At 33.9% G+C, this 20,238-nt stretch overlaps 1 protein-coding gene across 5 annotated transcripts in view; it reads left to right on the plus strand.

Moving 5' to 3' along the window:
* AGBL3 (ATP/GTP binding protein like 3) overlaps window positions 1-20,238 on the plus strand; it is a 137,308-nt gene that overhangs the window by 52,205 nt on the left and 64,865 nt on the right. For 3 of the 5 annotated variants that reach the window (XM_025379754.1, XM_025379753.1, XM_025379752.1), the window contains 2 exons: window positions 5,295-5,421; window positions 6,357-6,457. In XM_025379754.1, the coding sequence (XP_025235539.1) occupies window positions 5,295-5,421; window positions 6,357-6,457 (228 nt within the window). Of the gene's footprint in view, window positions 1-5,294; window positions 5,422-6,356; window positions 6,458-6,682; window positions 6,796-19,962; window positions 20,030-20,238 lie in introns of all 5 variants that reach the window. The other 2 variants (XM_025379749.1, XM_025379750.1) reach the window with 1 other exon arrangement.

Below are 20,238 nucleotides of genomic sequence, written 5' to 3' on the forward strand. Positions count from 1 at the left end.
GAGATCGAGACCATCCTGGCTAACATGGTGAAACCCCGTCTCTACTAAAAATACAAAAAATTAGCTGGGCTTCATGGCGGGCACCTGTAGTCCCAGCTACTCAGGAGGCTGAGGCAGGAGAATGGTGTGAACCCAGGAGGTGGAGTTTGCAGTGAGCCAAGATGGCGCCGCTGCACTCCAGCCTGGGCTACAGAGCGAGGCTTTCTCAAAAAAAAAAAAAAAAAAGAATCTTTTTGTGCAAATCCACAATTATAGTTGGAGATTTTAAATACTTCTTACATTAATCTGGAACTGGTAGATAGACACTAGGCAAGGATCAACCCATTGGATTTGACATTTATAATACACTCTATTAAACAGCAGAATACACATTATATTCAAATGCACATGGAACAGTACCAACGTAAATCGCATTCTGGTTTAAAACAACTACTAAAAAATTTAAAATAATTAATATCATACAAGTATGTTTTTAAGCATAATGGAATTAGAATAAATCAATAAAAGAGGAAAATCTACAAACATGTAGATATTAAACCACATTTCTAAATAATCCTTAGGCCCAAGAGGAACTCTTAAGGAACATTAGAATATAGTTTGACCTGAAAGAAAATGAAAATATGTAACATGAAATTTTGCGAAATTCAGCTAAATAGTAGCACTTAGAAGAAAATGCACAGCAAGAAATGCTTATATTAGAAACGAATAGGCTGGGTACAGTGGCTCATGCCTGTAATCCCAGCACTTTGAGAGGCCAAGGTGGGCAGATCACTTGAGGTCAGGGGTTCAAGACCAACTTGGCCAACATGGTAAAACCTCATCTCTACTAAAAATACAAAAATTAGCTAAGCATGGTGGTGTGCACCTATAATCCCAGCTACTTGGGAGGCTGAGGCAGGAGAACTGTTTGAGCCCAGGAGGCAGAGGTTGTCATGAGCCAAGGTCGTATCACTGCACTCCAGCCTGGGCAACAGAGTGAGACTCCATCTCAAAAAAGAAAAAAGAAAAGAACAAAGACCTTGAATTAGTAAACTAAGTTTCCACATTAAGAATAGAAAAAGAAGAATAAAATAAATCAAGCAGAAGGAAGCAGATAATAAAGATGAGCAGGTCAATGAAATTGGAAAATGAGAAACAATGAAAAAAATCAGTTAAGCAACATTTGTGCTTGGAAAAGATTGGTAAAACTGATAAAACTTTACCAAGATTGATGAGAAAGTAGGAGGAAGAGAAAGAGGAGGAAGGGGAGGCAATGATGGCACAACTTACCAATATCAAGAATGAAAGAGAGGTATCACTACAGACTCTGCAGGCATTAAAAGGACAATAAGGGGAAATTCAATTCTGTGCACATAAATTTAACAACTTAGATGAAATGAACCCATTCCTTGAAGACTACAAACTACCAAAACGCACCCAAGGTGAAATAATCTGAATAGTCCTGAAAAGCATTCCAAAAAGAAACTCCAGAAAACAAATATCCAGATCCAGCTGGATTCACTGAAGCATTCTACCAAAAATTTAAAGGCAGTCTTTCCCAGGATTACCATACCAACACAAGACAAAGATAGTACAGGAAAAGAAAACTACAGACTAATATCCCTCATGAACATAGATGCAAAAATCCTCACCAAAATATTAGCATATTAAATCCAGCAATATATAAAAAGACTAATATACCATGACCAGATGAGGTTTATCCCAAAATATAAGGCTGGCTTCATATTTGAAAATTAATCACTGTAATCCACTATGTTAACAGTTGAAAGAAGAAAAACTGTGTGATCTCATCAATTGATACAAAAAGGTTTTTAACACAATTCAGCATCTAGTTATGAAAAAAAAAAAAAAAACTTTCAGCAAATAAGGAATTAAAGTGTACTTCCTTAACCTGATAAAGGACATCTACAAAAAACTCTATAGCTAACAACATAGTTGATGAAAGACTGAATGTTTTCTGCCCAAGGTCAGGAAGAAGACAAGAAAGTCCACTCTTCCTCAATTCATGCGGCGTTGTACTGGAGGTTCTAACCAGTTCAAAAAGGCAAAAGAAAGGAGAAGGCAGACAGATTGGAAAGAAGTAATGATGGTGGCACAATTATCTACACAGAAAATCCAAAGTGATCCACACACCCACCCACACACCACACCCACACCCACCCACACACCCACACACACACACAAAACTAGAACTAACAAGGGAGTTTAAGCAAGGTCATAAGATACAAAATCAACCCACAAAAAACAATTGCATTTCTGTATACTCACAATGAAAACATTGGAAACCAAAGTTAAAAACAATACCATTTTTATCATAGCTTCAAAATAAATACTTAGTTATAAATCTAACAAAATGTATAGATTCTATATGCTGAAACCTTAAAAATGCTGATGAAATAAATCAAAGGCCCAAAGAAATGGAGACATGTGTTGTATTATGGATTGGAAGACTAAACATAGTAAGATATCAACTCCCCAAGTTGATCTGTAGATTTAACAGAGTTCCAGACAAAAATCACAGCATAATTGTTTATAGATATAAACAGGCTGATTCTAAGATGGATAAGGAAATACAAAGGAACTAGAATAGGCAAAACACTTTTTTAAAAATGAAGTTGAAGGAATCACACTATCAAATTTTACGACAGTATAAAACTACAGTAGTAAAAATAGTATGTTAATAGGAACTGTGTAAACACCAAGAGCAGTGGTACAGAATAGCAAGTCTAGTAATAGACCCATATACATACGGCCTTTTGACAGAGGTAGGAAATTTAATGGAAAAAGAAACCTTTCAATAAATAAGTGTTGAAACAATTGAACATCCATATAAAAAACAAAAAACTTACACCTAACCCTCAAACCTTAAATGTAAAACTGTAAAACCTTTAGAAGAAAACACAGAAGAAAATTTTTATGACATGGAATTAGATAAACATTCCTTAGAAAATACCAAAAGCATTATCCATTGGATTGTAATGAATTGATAAGTTGGACATCATCCTTTTGCTCTCTGAAAGATCCTGTTAAGCAAATACAACGATAAGCTCCAGATAGGAGAAATTATTTTCAATCACATATCTCACAAAGAACTTTTATCCAGAATCACTCAGTAGTAATAAAACAAACAACCAAGTAATCTTAAATACACACATTTCCAAAAATGATATGTGAAGGCAAATAAGCACATGAAAAGGTGTTTGACATCAGTAGCCCTCAGGGAACTGCAAAGTAACTGAGGAGATACGTTACATACCTGTTAGCATTGCTAAAATAAAAATACTGACAATCCCAAGATCTAATAAGAATTTGGAATAACTGGAACTCTCATACTGTACATTTTTGTTGGAGATGCAAAATGGTATATCACTTTGAAAAGTAGTTTGTCAATTTCTTATAAAGAAAATTGTACACTTATATCATCCAGCAATCCCATTCCTAGGTATTTACCCTAGAGAAATGAAAATGTACATTCATATATAAACCTGTACACACAAACATTTATAACAACTCTATCATAATTGCCAAAAGCTGGAAACAACCCAAAATGTCCTTTAACTGGTAAATGGATATACATTTTAGTACACCCATACAATGGAATAGTACTTGGCAATAAAACGGAAGGAATATTCATACATGCAACAACTTGGATAAATCTCAAAAGTATTAGGCTAAATGAAAGAAGCTAGTCTCAAAAGATTACATTCTATATGATTCCATTTATACAGCAGTCTTGAAAAAGCGAATCTATAGTGACAGCAAATCAATGGTGGCCAGGGGTTAGAGGTGGCAGGAGGGTGTGACTATAATTAACCTATTAGGGTAATAGAACTGTTCTGTATCTTGAGTGTGATGGTGGTTACAGGAATCTATATATGTGTTACAATTCATAAAATGAGGCTGGGCACGGTGGCCCATACCTGTAATCCCAGCACTTTGGAAGACCAAGGCAGGAGGACCGCATGAGGCCAGGAATTTGAGACTAGCCTGGGCAACATAGCAAGACCCCATTTCTGTGAAACAAATACAAAACTAGCTACATGTGGTGGTAAGTGCTTGTGGTCTCAGCTGTTTAGGAGACTGAGATAGGAGGATAGCTTTGAGCCCAGGAGTTTGAGGCTACAGTGAGCTATGATAGCACCACTGCACTCCAGCCTAGGTGACAGAGAGAGACCCTGTCTCGAAAACCAAAACAAAAAGATGTATAGAATGAAACACAAAAAGTCAATTTTACTGTATGTTACTGAAAAAATAAAATTGCACCTCACAACTTTCTTTGTAGACAATCTTTCAGGACATAATTTCAAATGATCTTTCACATGAAGATAAAGAATCTTTATTTTTGAACATCTCCAACACTAATCTTCATTCCTAACATCAATGAAGATTGAATCCCTTCCTATAACTTTTTTAAAAGTATAAAATTTTATCCCAACAGCATCAAGAATTAGTCAACTTTTGGAAAAAACCTAAGTGTCCATTAGCAGATGAATGGATAAAGAAAATGTGGTACATATACAGAATGGGTACTATTCAGGCATAAAAAAGAATGAGATTCTGTCGTTTGCAACAACATGGATGGAACTGGAGATCACTGTGTTAAGTGAAATAAGCTAGAGACAGAAAGACAAACTTTGCATGTTCTCACTTATTTGTGGGAGCTGAAAATTAAAACAATTGAACTTGTAGAGACAGAGAGTAGAAGGATGGTTACTATAAGCTAGGAAAGGTAATGGGGGAGGGTAGAAGTGGAGATGGCTAATGGGTACAAAAAATAAAATTAGTAAGAACTAGTATTTGATAGCACAAGAGGGTGACTATAGTCAATAATAATTTAATTATACATTTTTTTAAAAGTAAAAGAGTATAATTGGATTGTTTGTAACACAAAGGATAAATGCTTGAGGTGATAGATACCCCATTTACCCGATGTGATTATTACACACTGCATACCTCTATCAAAATATATCATGTACACCCTATATATATAAACCTACTATGTACCTGCAAAAATTAAAAAGGAACTGATTTTGAATATATGTTACATAAAGATATATACATATCTTTCTATAAAAATAGTAAATTTTATTGCAGAAATTAGAATCTATAGTTCTCAGACATGTGAACATATCATCCTTAAAATGAGATATTTCCACTGGTCAGAAAGTGAAAAGTAGCTCCTGAAGCTTTAGTGAGAATTATAGACTTTGCATAACCACTTTCATTTTTAATACTACTTTCCAAAAAAGATATATGTACCAGAACGAGTCTCATTTCTATTTGCTTCTTTTCAGTTTTCATTCTCAGCTTGCAAGTTTAATGTTCAGAAGAGCAAAGAAGGAACAGGAAGAGTGGTCATGTGGAAAATGGGAATCAGGAACAGCTTTACCATGGAGGCCACCTTTTGTGGATCTACTCTGGGTAAGATCAAGGGTTCTCATTCATAGCTCTCAAAGCTTTAAACCAAACATACATAATTTAATGTAAATGTAATAGTATAGACAATAGCACTTTCTTCCTATTTAAATAATACTAATATTTAATCAATTCTATAAACAGGATGAATAAACTCCCACAATATGGTATCTCTATTTCCTAATTTCCCTTTGTTTAGAAAGGAAGATTTAAGCATATAAATAGAATACTCTAATTGGTTGTTTCATATGGTAATCTTTAAATGCTTGTTATTTTTAAGGAGGTATCTACAGATTTTTTTTTTAATATTTTTTATTGGATTTGCTATTTGCAAGGCAAAATGGACTTTTGGGAGTCAATATATGTTTAAATGAAAGCACTTGGTTCCCTGAACAAAAACTTAAAGTGTGCTTAGTAGTCCCATTTAAGAAATCTTTTAGTTACATCTAGCATATCCTAACATGGTTAGAATACTCCATATTAAAATAATAGTCACATTATCAGAAAAATGTATCAACTTAAAGGAAAGTTCTAGAAATCCACATATGTACTTTCCAGCTAGTTTTTAAAGCACTTTGAAATTGATATAACATTATTTGTGATGATGAAAATCTTTTCTCATAAAATCTTTACACGAGTTTTTCTCAAAGTGATTATTACCACCATTTCTAACTGGCAACCAAATATTCTATAACTGTCTTACTGAATTTTTTTCTGCCTTTACAACATATACTAATGTGTGTTAAATCAGCTTTGGTCCAGATGGTGGAAAAGGGACAAGGGAAAGCAATGAGCTGTTAAATAACCTGCCCTGGAGAAGAAAATCCAAAGAACAGGATATGGAATCATATCAATGTTTTGTTTATACTGTTTTGCAATGTACCTGCTAAGAAAAATTATTAACTTACCCTCAAGGGTGGATAAACCTATTGATGTTTTAGGTAATAAACGAGGCACTCATTTCAGCACAAAAGACCTGGAATCAATGGGATATCATTTTTGTGATTCTCTCTTGGACTATTGTGATCCCGACCGGACCAAGGTAAGCAAAGTGCATTTGGTAATGCATCAGACTCCAGCCTATCAGATACCATAAGCTAACTATGGGCCTATGCAGTGTTTGCCTTTTAATGTCCCAACAGTGTTGTTGGGGGTTTGGCACTTAATTTCCCAGTAACAGTTGTTCCAGGTGTCTATAAATACTCAAATAGTTTAATTAGGAAATAAAGTTATTTTGTAATGAGCTCATGTATTTATTTTTCCCTAGTATTATCGGTGCCTGAAAGAATTAGAAGAAATGGAAAGACATATAACACTGGAAAAAGTCTTTGAGGATTCAGACACTCCTGTGATACACATTACATTGGATCTAGAGTCTAGGTAACTCAAGGCTACTGAAGTAATGCAATTTGTTGTGCTGCTTTACCATGTGCTTCATAATTATACCAGCATGTTATTGTCAATTCTCAACTGAAAATCCCAACTATAAGTGGTGGAAAATTTCTCCCATGCCCATTATTTTGGCCAGACCTCATTAAGACTTCATTTATTATTTTTTTCAAGTAACATGAACATTACTATGTACAGCGTACTAGGTGTGAAAGACATATGAAATTGATTTTTGTTTGGTTATTGTTTTTGTTTTTCTCTTTCTTTTTAATATACTTTATTTTAGTTTTTAAGAGCAGTTTTAGATTCACAGCAAAATGGAATGGGAAGTACAGAGAGTTCCCATATATCCCCTATGAGAGTGGTACTTATTTACAGTTCATGAGTGTACACTGACACATCTTTATCATCCAAAGTCCACTGTATATGTTAGGCTTCACTTTTGGTGTTAATTCTGCAGGTTTAGACAAATGTATAATATATGTATTCACTATTACAGTATGATACAGAGTATTTTCACTGTATGGATTCACCCTAAGAACCCACCTATTCAACTGTCTCTCCCTACTAATCCCTGGAAACCACAGATATTTTAAACTGTCTCCATAGTTTTGCCTTTTCCAGAATGGCATATAGGTAGGAGCACACAGTATGTGGCCTTTTCACACTGGCTTCTTTCACTTAGTAATACGCATTTAAGTTTCTTCTATCTCTTTTCATGGCTTAATAGCTCATTTATTTTTAGCACTCAGTAATATTCCATTGTCTTAATGAACACAGTTCATATATCAGTTTACCTACTGAAGGACATCTTGGTTGCCTCCAAGTTTTGCCAATTATAAATAAAGTTGCTATATACATCCATGTGCAGGTTTTTGTGTAGACATAAGTCTTTGACTTCTTTGAGTAGATATCAAGGAGCATGGTTGCTAGACAGTATGATAAGAATATGTTTCGTGGCTTTTCTTCTTCCAGCATTGGAGTCGATGTTACCTCTTCATTTTTTATTTTATTGTGGTAAGAACACTTAGTATGAAATTTACCATCTTAAATTATTTACTGTACAATATTTTATTATTTTTGATACAATATTGTAGAGCAGATCTCTAGAGTTTATTCATCTTGCTTAACTGAAATATTTTGCCCTTTAATTAGAAAGTCCCATTCCCCTACAACCCTCTAGAAACCACCATTTCACTTTTATTTTATGAATTTGACATTTTAGATACTTCATAAAAGTGAAATCATGCAGTATTTGTCTTTCTGTGATTGGCTTATTTCACTTACTGTAATGTCCTCGCTGTTTATCCATGTTGTTAACATATTGCAGAATTTCCTTCTTTTTTAAAGCTGAATAGTAAGCCACTGTATGGATATGCCATATTTTCTTTACCCAGTCATTTGTCAAAAGACATTTAGGTTGTTTCTATATATTGGCTGTTGTGAATAGTGCTACAATAAAAACGGGAGTGCTAATGTCTAGATTTCAGTTCTTTTGGATAAATACCCAGAAGACTGCTGGATCATATGGCAGTTCTATTTTTAGACTTTCTGAGGAACCTCTGTGCTGTTCTCAGTAGCAGCTGCACTGTTTTGTATTCCCACCACAGTGTACAAGGGTTTCAATTTCTCCACATGCTCCCTAACACTTGTCTTTTGATTTTTTTGATGACAGCCATCCTGACAGGCAAGAGGTGATATCTCATTGTGTTTTAATTTGCATTTCCCTGATAAACGATGTTGAGCACTTTGTCACATACCTGTTGACCAGTGTGTCTTACTGTAGAAATATCTATTCAAGTACTTAGCCCATTTTATAACAAAATCGGGTTATAGGGGTTTTTGCTATTAAGTTGAAGGAATTCCTTATATATTTTGGAGACTACCCCTTATCAGATGTATAGTTTGCGCATATTTTTTTCCATTCTGTAGGCCGTTTTTTCACTCTATTGTTCCCTTGGTTGTACAGAAGCTTTTTAGTTTGATGTAGTCCATGTGTTGATTTTTGGGTTTGTTGCTTATGCTTGTGGTGTTGTATCTATGAAATCTTTGCAGAGATCAGTGCCATGGAGCTTTTCCCCTACGTTTCTGGAAGTTTTGTAGTTTCAGGTCTTATGTTTAAGTGTTTAGCCCATTTTGAGTTGATTTTTTTTGGTACAGTATCCAATTTTATTCTTTTGCATGTGGATATCCAGTTTCCCAGCATTATTTGTTGAAGATAGTATTCTTTTCCCATTGTGTATCCTTAGCACCCTTATTGAAGATTATTTGGTCGTATATGTGTGCACTTATTTTGGGGCCCTGTATTCTATCCTGTAAGTATAGATGTCGCTCTCTCTTTGTCAGTGTCATACTCATTTGATTACTGTAGCTTTGTAATATTAATTTGAAATCAGAGAAAGTGATGACTCCAGCTTTGTTTTTTTTTCTCAGGATTGATTTGATTTGGCTATTCATGGCCTTTGGTGATTCCATATGAATCACAGAACTGTTTTTCCTATTTTTTGTAAAAGGTGCCATTGGGATTTTTATAGTGTTTGTATTGAATGTGTAGATCACTTTGAGTAGTATGGGCATTTTAACAATATTAACAATATTAAGTCTTCTGATCCACCAACAGGGGATGTCTTTCCATTTATTTCAGTCTTCTTTAATGTCTTTTATCAATGTTTTATAGTTTTCATTATACAAGTCTTAGTTAGGTTTATTCCTATTTTATTCTTTCTGGTGCTATTGTAAATGGGATATTTTCCCAATCACCTTTTCAGATAGCTCATTATTAGTATATAGAAACACAATGGATTTTTGTATGCAGATTTTGTAACCTGTAACTTTGTGAGTTTATTTATTAGTTCTCGCAGTTTTTTTTTTTAATGGAGTCCATAGGGTTTTCTATATACATATATAAGATTATGTCCTCTAGAAACAGGGACAATTTTACTCCTTCATTTCCAGTTTACATGCCTTTTCATTTGTTCTTTTGCCTAATTGCTCTGGCTTGGACTTCCAGTATTATGTTGAATAGAAGTGGCAAGGTAAGCATCCTTGCCTTGTTCCTGATCTTAGGGTAAAAGCCTTCAGTTTTTTACCATTAAGTATGTTATTAGCTGTGGGCTTTTCATATATGGCCTATATTATGTTGAAGTGCTTTCCTTCTATTCTTAGTTTGTTGAGGAAAGGATGTTGAATTTTGTCAAGTGCTCTTTCTCTATTGAGAGAATCATAGATTTTTATCCTTTATTCTGTTTGTATGGCTTATCACATTAATTGATTTGCATATATTGAACCATCCTTGCATCCCAGGGATAAATCCCACCTAGTCATGGTGGACAATCTTTTTAATGTGTTTTTACATTTAGTTTTCTAGTATTTTCTTGAGAATTTTTGTATCTATGTTCATGAAGGATATTAGCCTTTGGCTTCCTTTTCTTGTGGTATCTTTGTCTAGATCTTTGGTATCAGGTTAATGTGAGTCTCCTAAAATGAACTGAAAGTTCACTCCTCTTCTATTTGAGTTTGAGAATGATTGGCATTAATTATTCTTTAAACGTTGCATAGAATTCACCAATGAAGCCATCTAATCCTGGGCTTTCTTTGTTGGGAGATTTTCAATTACTCATTAAATCTCCATAATAGTTATAGGCCTGTTCAAACTTTCTATTTATCCAAAATTTAGTCTTGGTAATTTGTATGTTTCTAGGAGTTTATCTATTTCATGCAGATTATTTAGATTGTTGCTGTACAACTGTTCATAATAGTCTCTTATGATTCTTTTTATTTCTGTAGTATCAGCTATAAAGTTTCCTCTTTCATTTTTTATTTTATTTGAGTCTTCTCCATTTTTCATAATTAGTTTAGCTAAGAGTTTGTCAATTTTGGCTTTTCAAAAAACTAATTCTTAGTTTCACTGATTTTTTTCTATTGTTTTTCTATTTTCTATTTTATTTCTGCTTTAATCTTTGTTTTTCCTTTCTTCTGCTAATTTTAGGCTTAGTTTGTTCTTTTCTATCTCCTCGAGGTATAAAGTTAGGTCATTTATTTGAGAATCTTTATTCTTTTTTAAACATAAACATTTATCACAATAAATTTCCCTCTTCGTACTGCTTTTGCTATATTCCATTAATTCTGGTATATTATGTTTTCATTTTTGTCTCAAATTGTTCTTAATTTCCTTTTTTATTTCTACTTTGACCCAATGATTGTTCAAGATTGTGCTGTTTAATTTCTTTATACTTGTAAATGTGAATATTCCAGTTTTCCTTCTGCTATTTATCTAGTTTCACCCCATTATGGTCAGTAATAATACTTGTTAAATTTGTTAAGGCTTGTTTTGTGGCCTAACATGTGATCTATCCTAGAGAAAGTTCCAGATGTGCTTGAAAAGACTATGTAGCCTGCTGCTGTTGGGTACAATGTTCTGTATATGTCTGTTAGATCCATTTGGTCTATAATGTTGTTCGAGCCCTCTGTTTCCTTATTGATCATCTATGTCAATATTCTATTATTGAAATGAGGTATTGAAGTCTCCTGCTATCATTGTATTGCCGTTTCTCTCTTCAGTTCTATCAATGTTTGTTTTATATATTTAGGTGCTCTGATGTTGGCTGCATATATATTTGTGATTGTTATATCTTCATAGTGTATTGACCCTTTTATTTGTTATCTCTTCCTAGTGGATTGACCCTTTTATCATTATATAATATCCTTGTCTCTCATGACAGTTTTTTACTTAAAGTCTACTTTATCTGATATAACTATAACTATTCTTGCTCTCTTTTAGTTGCCATTTTAGCATGGAATATTTTCCCATCCCTTAATTCAGCCTATGTATGTCCTTAAATCTAAAGGGAGTATCTTGTAGATAGATTGTAGTTGGATCCTCTTTTTTTAATGTATTCAGCCATTCTGTGTCCTTTGATCGAGTTTAGTCCATTTATATTTAAGGTCATTATTGATAGAAGACTTACTATTGCCATTTTGTTGTTTTCTATTAGTCTTATAGTATTTTTTTTTCTTTTCTTCTCTTCAAATTATTTCTTATGCTGTCACTACCCACAGAGAAGTGAGATGACACAAAAGCAGTATAATAAAAGGTAATGAATAATAACTGGAAAATTCAGTACCAGGGGAATATAGTTGGAAGAAAGAATGTACTAATTTTATAAGCTCCCACTTATAGGTGAGTACAGTACTTACAGGAAAGGTAAAACAAATGTATGATTCTTCCCTTATATTTACACATTTTTCAGTCTTGAGTTAGTGCCCCTGCAACTTTCCCTGGTGACTGTTTGTTTCCAGATGCAGAGTATCATTTTGAGCTCATGAGTTTGTTTATATAATATTTGATGTACTCTAATCAATTTCAGTCATTATTATTTGAATGCTCAAATTTTCCCCAACCTTGACAATACAAGACCGATTAAGTTGGCCTGTGTTTTTTGACATGACTCTCATAGTCTTCAGTAACTTTCAGCTATGATAGGATTTCCCAGGCTCATCTTGTATATTTCCTGCACCAGAACTGGAATCTACCATTTCTCTCAGAAGTCCTGGTTCTTTTCAGTGAAAAGGGATATTTAGATAACATAGCCTAGATGATAGTTATTATTGCTTCTAGTTTTTTTTTCCAGGGGATTGAGTTGGGAAATATGTATTTTCATAAGAAAAAATCTTCAGTTCATAATTATATTTCTAGCTCAAATTTAAGATTATATAACTTATTCTTCCTTATTTTTTATACTTCTCTTTTCTCGTATACTGAAAAATCTTCATTCCTAATTACTTTAGGGTAAATATTTACCTACTTCTTCCTTTTCCTATCATATACCCATAATAATGCCACCAATAAAATCACTATTGAATGCAGTTTAACATTTCTTTGTAATTCTTTTTAAGCTTCGTATAAAGTAGTTTTTAAAAGGGGAGAGATTATTTTCTCTGTGTGGCTATGCCAGCAGTCTGACAGTTAAGTGTCTTTGTTTTTTATTATATTAATTTTTAGGAATAACTTTTATTAATTTTTTTGTTTTTAAATTATATAACATGTTTACATAAGAACATCACAACTATATAACAGGGAACATTCAAAAAAGTGTTGATTCTACCCCATCTCCCTCTCTCTACCCTGTTTCCTTCCTTGTTCCATGGGTAACTATTTTCATTATTTTTTTTACTTATTCTTTGTTTTACTTTGAAAATATGAGTGAATAACCACATATTTTCATGTCCTGTACCTTATACGAAAGGTAGTATACCATCAGTGTTGTTCCATATCTTGCTCTTTTCACTTACAATACTCTGGAAGTCACTGTAGATTTTTCAGTACATAGGGGTTTTCCTTATTTCTGTGTAGTACTCTACAGTGTGGGTATATCATAATTTACTCAGTCTGTCCTCTATTGATGGAACTTTTGAAAATAACCTACTTTTTCCAAATAGTATTTTTTTCATAGATTCAGGGGGGTATATGTGTGGGCTTGTTACATGGATTTATTGCATAATGCTGGGGTTTGGGCACCCATTGAACCCGTCACCCAAATTGTGAATATAATGCCCAACAGGTGGTTTTTCAACCCTTCTCCTCTACCTTCCTTCTGACTCTTGGAGTCCCCAATGCCTGTTGTTTCCATCTTTATGTCCGTGTCTACCCTTTGTTTGGCTCCCACTTGTAAGAGAGAACATGCGGTATTTGAAAACGATTTACTTTTAAATGTGGTTCTAAATTAGGATAAGAGATAGAAGTGAGATCAAATAAGATAATGTGTAAGTAAATCCTCTATAACTTTGTGCTGTAAAATACTATATAAATAATATATATCATGTGTTATCTATCTAGAATACCTTATAAGAAATTCAGGAATTTATGGTAAATTGGGACAAAAACTTGATTTCCTAGGACCAATCAATATTCTACAGGAGTCTGGAGTCTGTTTTTTGAGGTTGCAGAATCATTCCATGTTGGTTATTTTGGAAACTTTGTAACATCTGATACACATTGAAGAAAGCTTCATCCTTACATGTGCAGAAATATTACAAATGTGCTACTTATGTATATTGCCCTTTTTAAAAAGGAACATAATAATCACCATCTACTTTTTCCAGAGATATAAACCAATTTCAAATGAAAACGTCCAAATATTTTAAGAACTTCGCATGCAGAAACATGTAGAAGGCATAGCTTCATTCTATGCTTAAGAAAGCAAGGCCACACCAGTAGTGATGGGTGAAAAATGGGTGAAGCTGACTTTCAGGACAATAAAAGGAAGAACTCCCTAATAATGAGTCTGACAAGGGTTAGTGGAAAGTAGTTAGTACCTTATAGAAAGGATTCAGCCAGGCCGGGCATCGTGGTTCACGCCTGTAATCCCAGCACTTTGGGAGGCCGAGGCAGCAGATCACCTGAGGTCGGCAGTTTGAGACCAGCCTGACTAACATGGATAAACCCCATCTCTACTAAAAATACAAAATTAGCCAGGCATGGTGGCGCATGTCTGTAATCCCGGCTACTTGGGAGGCTGAGGCAGGAGAATCGTTTGAACCCAGGAGGCGGAGGTTGTGGTGAGCCGAGATCGTGCCATTGCACTCCAGCCTGGGCAACAAGAGCAAAACTATGTCTCAAAAAACAAAATGAAACAAAACAAAACAAAAACAGAAAGGATTCAGCCAAAGCTGGAGGACCATCTGCTATGGGACTTAATTAAATAATTCCTATTTGTGAGAAAGATTTAGTTAAATTATTCCTGAGGCCTAAAAAATTATAAGATTCTAGTGGATACTGTCAATTTAACAATTCATCTTAAGAAAATAAAAACATTTCTAATAAATAGGAAATAGACATTTAAAATACAGCCTGCCAGTCAATGTCTTTGATTTTTAGAAGTATATATTAAATAGAAAATGCTATTATAAAGCAATTTAAAACATAGACCTTTCAGTATGGATGCCTACTGTGTCATAAAATCAAGGCTGATATGAACAACAGTTATGATATATTAATTATTATTTAAAAATTTGTTTACTTTTATTTTTTCATAAATTTGGTTACCTTCTATGATGGCATAAGTGAAACACATCAAGTCAGTATGGAGAAACCCTTAACTTTCTAACCATATGTGGCAGCCTTCTATATAATTTTTAGGAGTTTCCATATTACAAATGAGGAGTTTAAGGCCTACAGTGAAGTAACCTCAGCATGTCCTATTGCCTTTGGCTCTCTTTAAGCTGGATCTAACGCAGAAATAAAGATAAGTAAATTTACCTGGAGGGCCATTTTATAAGTACTTTGTAGCTGTGTCTGAGAAGCAAAGTAAAATAAAATCTATTGGAACTTAAATTGCGAGTGCAGAGGAGAAATTTTCCAAATGAAACTTAAATTCCTTTTATAGCTGCTGCTTAAAAAGGAGTATTGTGTTTCAAAATAAGGAAATGTAGAAGTTTCTTTGATTTAAAAGCATTGATACATTTTCTGATTTGCAATGGAAAATATTTCCTTATAGAGAATACAATAGTGCCACTAGTACAAGCAATATTTTATAATTAATATAAAAAAGATAAAGCAACTTTAAAAGGTATCTTGTTTAATGAAAAAATATTTTCTAATGCACATTCATTCAGATACTACGGTAAATATAATAAACTAGTTATGTAGTTTCTTAGCCAAAAAAGGAAAATATTTAATGGTAGATAATTAAAATATGCTTAAAAACATAAATATGTGTGTTTACATATTACTGTGTTATAAAAATATGCATGCACACATATATTTGTATGTTTGCTTGTTTATATCCAAAATACAACCCAGAGAGTTTTCTTATTTATCAATCTGTATAGCTTCTTATTTGCTTCTCTTATTGTCTTACTCTGTTTAATGTTGCTACAACAGAATACCTAAAACTGGGTAATTTATAAAGAAAAGAGGTTTCTTTAGCTCATGGTTTTGCAGGTAAGGAAGTACAAGCACGATGGTAGCACCTGCTCAGTTTCTGGTGAGGGCTTTTCATGCTGCATCATAACATGGCAGAGAAGGTCAAAGGGGAAGTGCACACAGGCGAAGAGGCAAAAACCCAAGGGGCATCTTTGCTTTATAATAACCCACCCTTGTGGGAACGAATCCATCACCACAACAACTAATCCAGTTTCACAAGAGTGAGAACCAGGTCATTCATAAGGGACCCACCCCCATGACCCAAACATCTCCCACTAGGCCCCACGTCCCAACACTGGCACATTAGGAATCAAATTTCAACATGAGTTTGAGTGGGGACAAAGCATAAGGGCTAAACCATATTATAGCACTTGTCTTACTGTATTAGCTAGAACTTCCAGTATGATACTGAGTGGAAGAGCTATGAGAAGACATCCTTGTCCTGTCCTCAGTCAAAGCAGGAAAGCATCTAGTTTCTCACCATTATGTATGATGTTAGCTATAAGGTTTCTGTAGATACCAAGTTGAACAAGGTTCCCTCTACTTTGTTAGCTGAGAGTTTTTGTCATCCATATGTATTGGGTTTTGTCAAATGCTTTTTCTCCACCTATTGATAACATTTTTTTTTCTGCTTTAGCCTGTTAAAGTGATGGATTACATCAACTGATTTTTTAATGTTTAAACAGCATGGCATACCTAGAATAAATCCTACTTGGTCATGGTTTATAATTCTTTTTATTCCTTGTTGGACTCAATTTGCTAATATTTTCTCAAAGATTTTTGCACCTGTGCTCCTAAGACATATTGGTGTAGTTTTTCTTTCTGACAGTATCTTTGTCTGCTTTTGGTATTAGGATAATGCTAGCCTTTTAGAAAAAGTAAGTGTTCTCTCTGTTTCTATTTTCTGGAACAGATTTTAGAAAACTGGTATTATTTTTTCCTTAAATGTTTGGTAGAATCCACCATACACCATCTGGGACTTGTGCTTTGTTTTGCAGGGTCACTAATTATCAATTCGATTTCTTTAATTGATAATCTAGTAGATCTATATATCTATTAGATCTATATATCTCCCAGTGTGAGTTCTGGTAGATTGTGTCTTTCAAGAAGCTGGTCTATTTCATCTAAGCTATAAAATTTGTGAGGACACAGTTGTTAGTACTCCTTCTTTTTCTCTTTAATTTCAATAGCATCAGTAGTGATGACCCCTCTTTTATTTCTGATGTTACCAGATTGTGTCCTTTCTTTTTTCTTGGTTAACCTGGCTAGGGATTTATCTATTTTATTGATCTTTTCAAAACAGCAGCATTGTTTTCATTGATTATTGATTCCCTGTTTTCAGTTTCTCTGATTTTTAAATTATTTCTTTTTTTCTGCTTGCATTACATCTCTATTTCTCCTTTTTCTGATTTCCTAATGTGGACACTTGGGTTGTTCATTTTAAAGCTTTCTTCTTTTCTGATATATGCATTCAATGCTATAAATTTCCCTCTAAGCACTGCTTGTGCACCATTCTACAAATATTGATAAGTTGTATTTTACATTTAATTAAGTTAAAATATTTATCTTTGTTCACACTGGACATGATTATCGATGTAGAAAATATCAAAGAATTTTTTAAAACCCTGAAACTAACAATTATAGAAAGATTTAAATATACAAGGTTAATATACAATTGCCTTTCAATATACCAGCCACGAACAATTGGAATTTAAAATTAAAACAAAATACCATCTACACTGGCACAAAAAATTAAAATACTTGGAGTAAAGCTAACAAAATATGTGTAAGATATATATGAGGAAAATTACAAACTCTGAGGAAAGAAATCAAAGAGGATCTAAATAAATGGAGAGAGAGTTTGTGTTCATAGACAGGAAGACAATATTGTTAAGATGTCAGTTCCTCCTGGCATGATTTTTGACTCGATGTAATTCCAGTCAAAATCCCAGAAAGTTATTTTGTGGCTACAGACAAACTAATTCTAAAATTTGTATGGGTGTGCAAAAGACCTGAAATAGCTAACAAAGAAGGACAAAATCTAAGGACCTACACTACTTGACTTGAAGACTTACTATAAAGCTACATAATTAAAACAGTACAGTACCAAAGAACAGACAAATGGATCAATAAAACAAAACAGAGAACCCAGAAATATATCCAACATATTTGTCACCGCTGACAAATATAGTCAATGGTGTTTGAAAAAAGAGCAACAAAAATCCCTAGTTAAATGGAGAAATAAGTCTTTTCAACAAATGTTACTGGAACAACTGGACATCCACAGGCAAAAATGTGAACTAGAAGCAACTTTACACCTTTCACACAAATTAACTCCAAATGAATTATAGACCTAGGTGTAAAATACAAAACTATAAAACTCCTAGGAGATAACATAGGAGGAAATCTAAATTCTCTTGAATTTGGTAATGACTGTTTAGATATGACAAAATCATGATCCATGAAAGAAAAAAATTAGTAAGTCTAAAGATGCTTGACACGTGAAAAAAATAAAAATAAAAGATGCTTGACATCATTTTCATTAGGAAATTGCAGATTAAAACAACAGTGAAATATCATGACACATCTATTATAATGGCTAAAATCCAAAGCACTGACAATACCAAATGCCAGTGAGGATGAGGAGCAACAAGAACTCAACACTTGATCTAGCGATTGCATTCATATAGCAGCTTTATTCATGATTGCCAAAAACTGGAAGTAACCAAAATGTCCTTCAGTAGGTGAATGGATAAAGAAACATACGTTCAGACAATGAAATGTTATTCAGTGATTTTTTTAAGTGAGCTATCAAACCATAAAAATATATGGCAGAGCTTTAATTCATATTGCTAAGTGAAAAATGTTAAGTCTGAAAAGGCCACATATTATATGATCCCAACTATATGACACTGGGTTGCCAGAAGTTCTGGGAAAAGGAAGGATGAATAGATGGAGCACAGAGGAATTTTAGGGCAGTTAAACTACTATTTATGATACTGTAATGATGGAGATATATCATTATACAGTTGTCAAAACTCATAGAATGTATACCACAAGAGTCAACCCTAAGGTAAACTATAATTTTTAATAATGTATCAGTGTTGTTTAATCAGTTGTAACAAATGTACCACATACTATCAGATGTCTAATTTACAAATGTACTACATACTATAATTTAGGAAGCTATGTGGGGAATGGGGGCATGTGTATGGGAACTCTGTACTACCTGCTCAATTTTTCTGTAAACCTAGAACTTTTCTAAAAACATAAATTATATTAATTTTAAAATAATACCTGAAAAATATAACCCAGAAATGTTTTCTTTCTTGTATTGGCTCTCAAGCAAAAAAAAAAAAACAAAAACAAACAAAAAATGTCCTACCATTGCAATAAATGATTATAATTAGAAATAGATTTGTTTGACCCTTTTTTCTTGAGGTACTATGTTTCATATGGTGCTGCATTGCTTTATGTAGAATGGATATAGTGATATAAAAATAAATGAATTTTAAGAGCTATTGATACCCATGACATCTAGGAAACTCCCCTGATATCGCATTTATTCATTAACATATTAACAAACCTTACTGAGTGCCTACTACATGCCGAGCACTATTTCCACTCTGGTGATAGAGCAGTGAGCCAGACGGAAAAAAAAAAAATCTACTTTTCTGGAGCTTACATTCCATTAACACATTCCCAAACCTTTATATCTCTCCACACATTCAACAAAAACCCTCTAAGTTGTCTGGAACTACTAAACATCTAAACCACATTTGTAAACATTCTTCCTCTTCTTCTTCTTCCTCACCACCCCTCTGCCACCCCCGCTCCAAGATGGAGTTTCGCTTTTGTTGCCCAGGTTGGAGTGCAATGGCACAATCTTGGCTCACTGAAACCTCCGCCTCGTGGGCCCAGGCGATTCTCCTGCCTCAGCCTCCTGAGTAGCTGGGATTACAGGCATGTGCCGCCATGCCCAGCTAATTTTTGCATTTTTAGTAGAGACGGGGTTTCACCATGTTAGTCAAGCTGGTCTCGAACTCCTGACCTCAGGTCATCCACCTGCCCTGACCTCCCAAAGTGCTGGGATTACAGACGTAAGCCACTGCGCCTGGCCACTTCTTATAATTAGAACTTTTCAACCATTCAAATAAGAGAATAAAAGCAACAGCTGAAATTTTAAGATGCCACCAAAACATTGTGTAAACCAAAATTATTATTATTTTTTTTAGTAGCCGAGGCTCTGACAGTTCAGAATCCATTGACTCTCTGACTGACCTTCTCAAGTTAACTTCTCAGGTATGACTGAATATTTTTGCTTATATGTGGATATGCTGTGTAGGTACTGTTCTTATTGTGACTAATAATCAGGTAAAAAATTGCAGATATGTCATTATTTTATCATTACTGTTACTTATTTTCCAACTATGTACATATTTTAAATCATAGAATTATTTAACCTTAGGGTTTCTTATTCTAACATCCTTGCTTTATAGATGAGGATACTT

This window comes from Theropithecus gelada, chromosome 3 (assembly GCF_003255815.1).
Source record: "Theropithecus gelada isolate Dixy chromosome 3, Tgel_1.0, whole genome shotgun sequence".
NCBI classification, from domain to species: domain Eukaryota; kingdom Metazoa; phylum Chordata; class Mammalia; order Primates; family Cercopithecidae; genus Theropithecus; species Theropithecus gelada.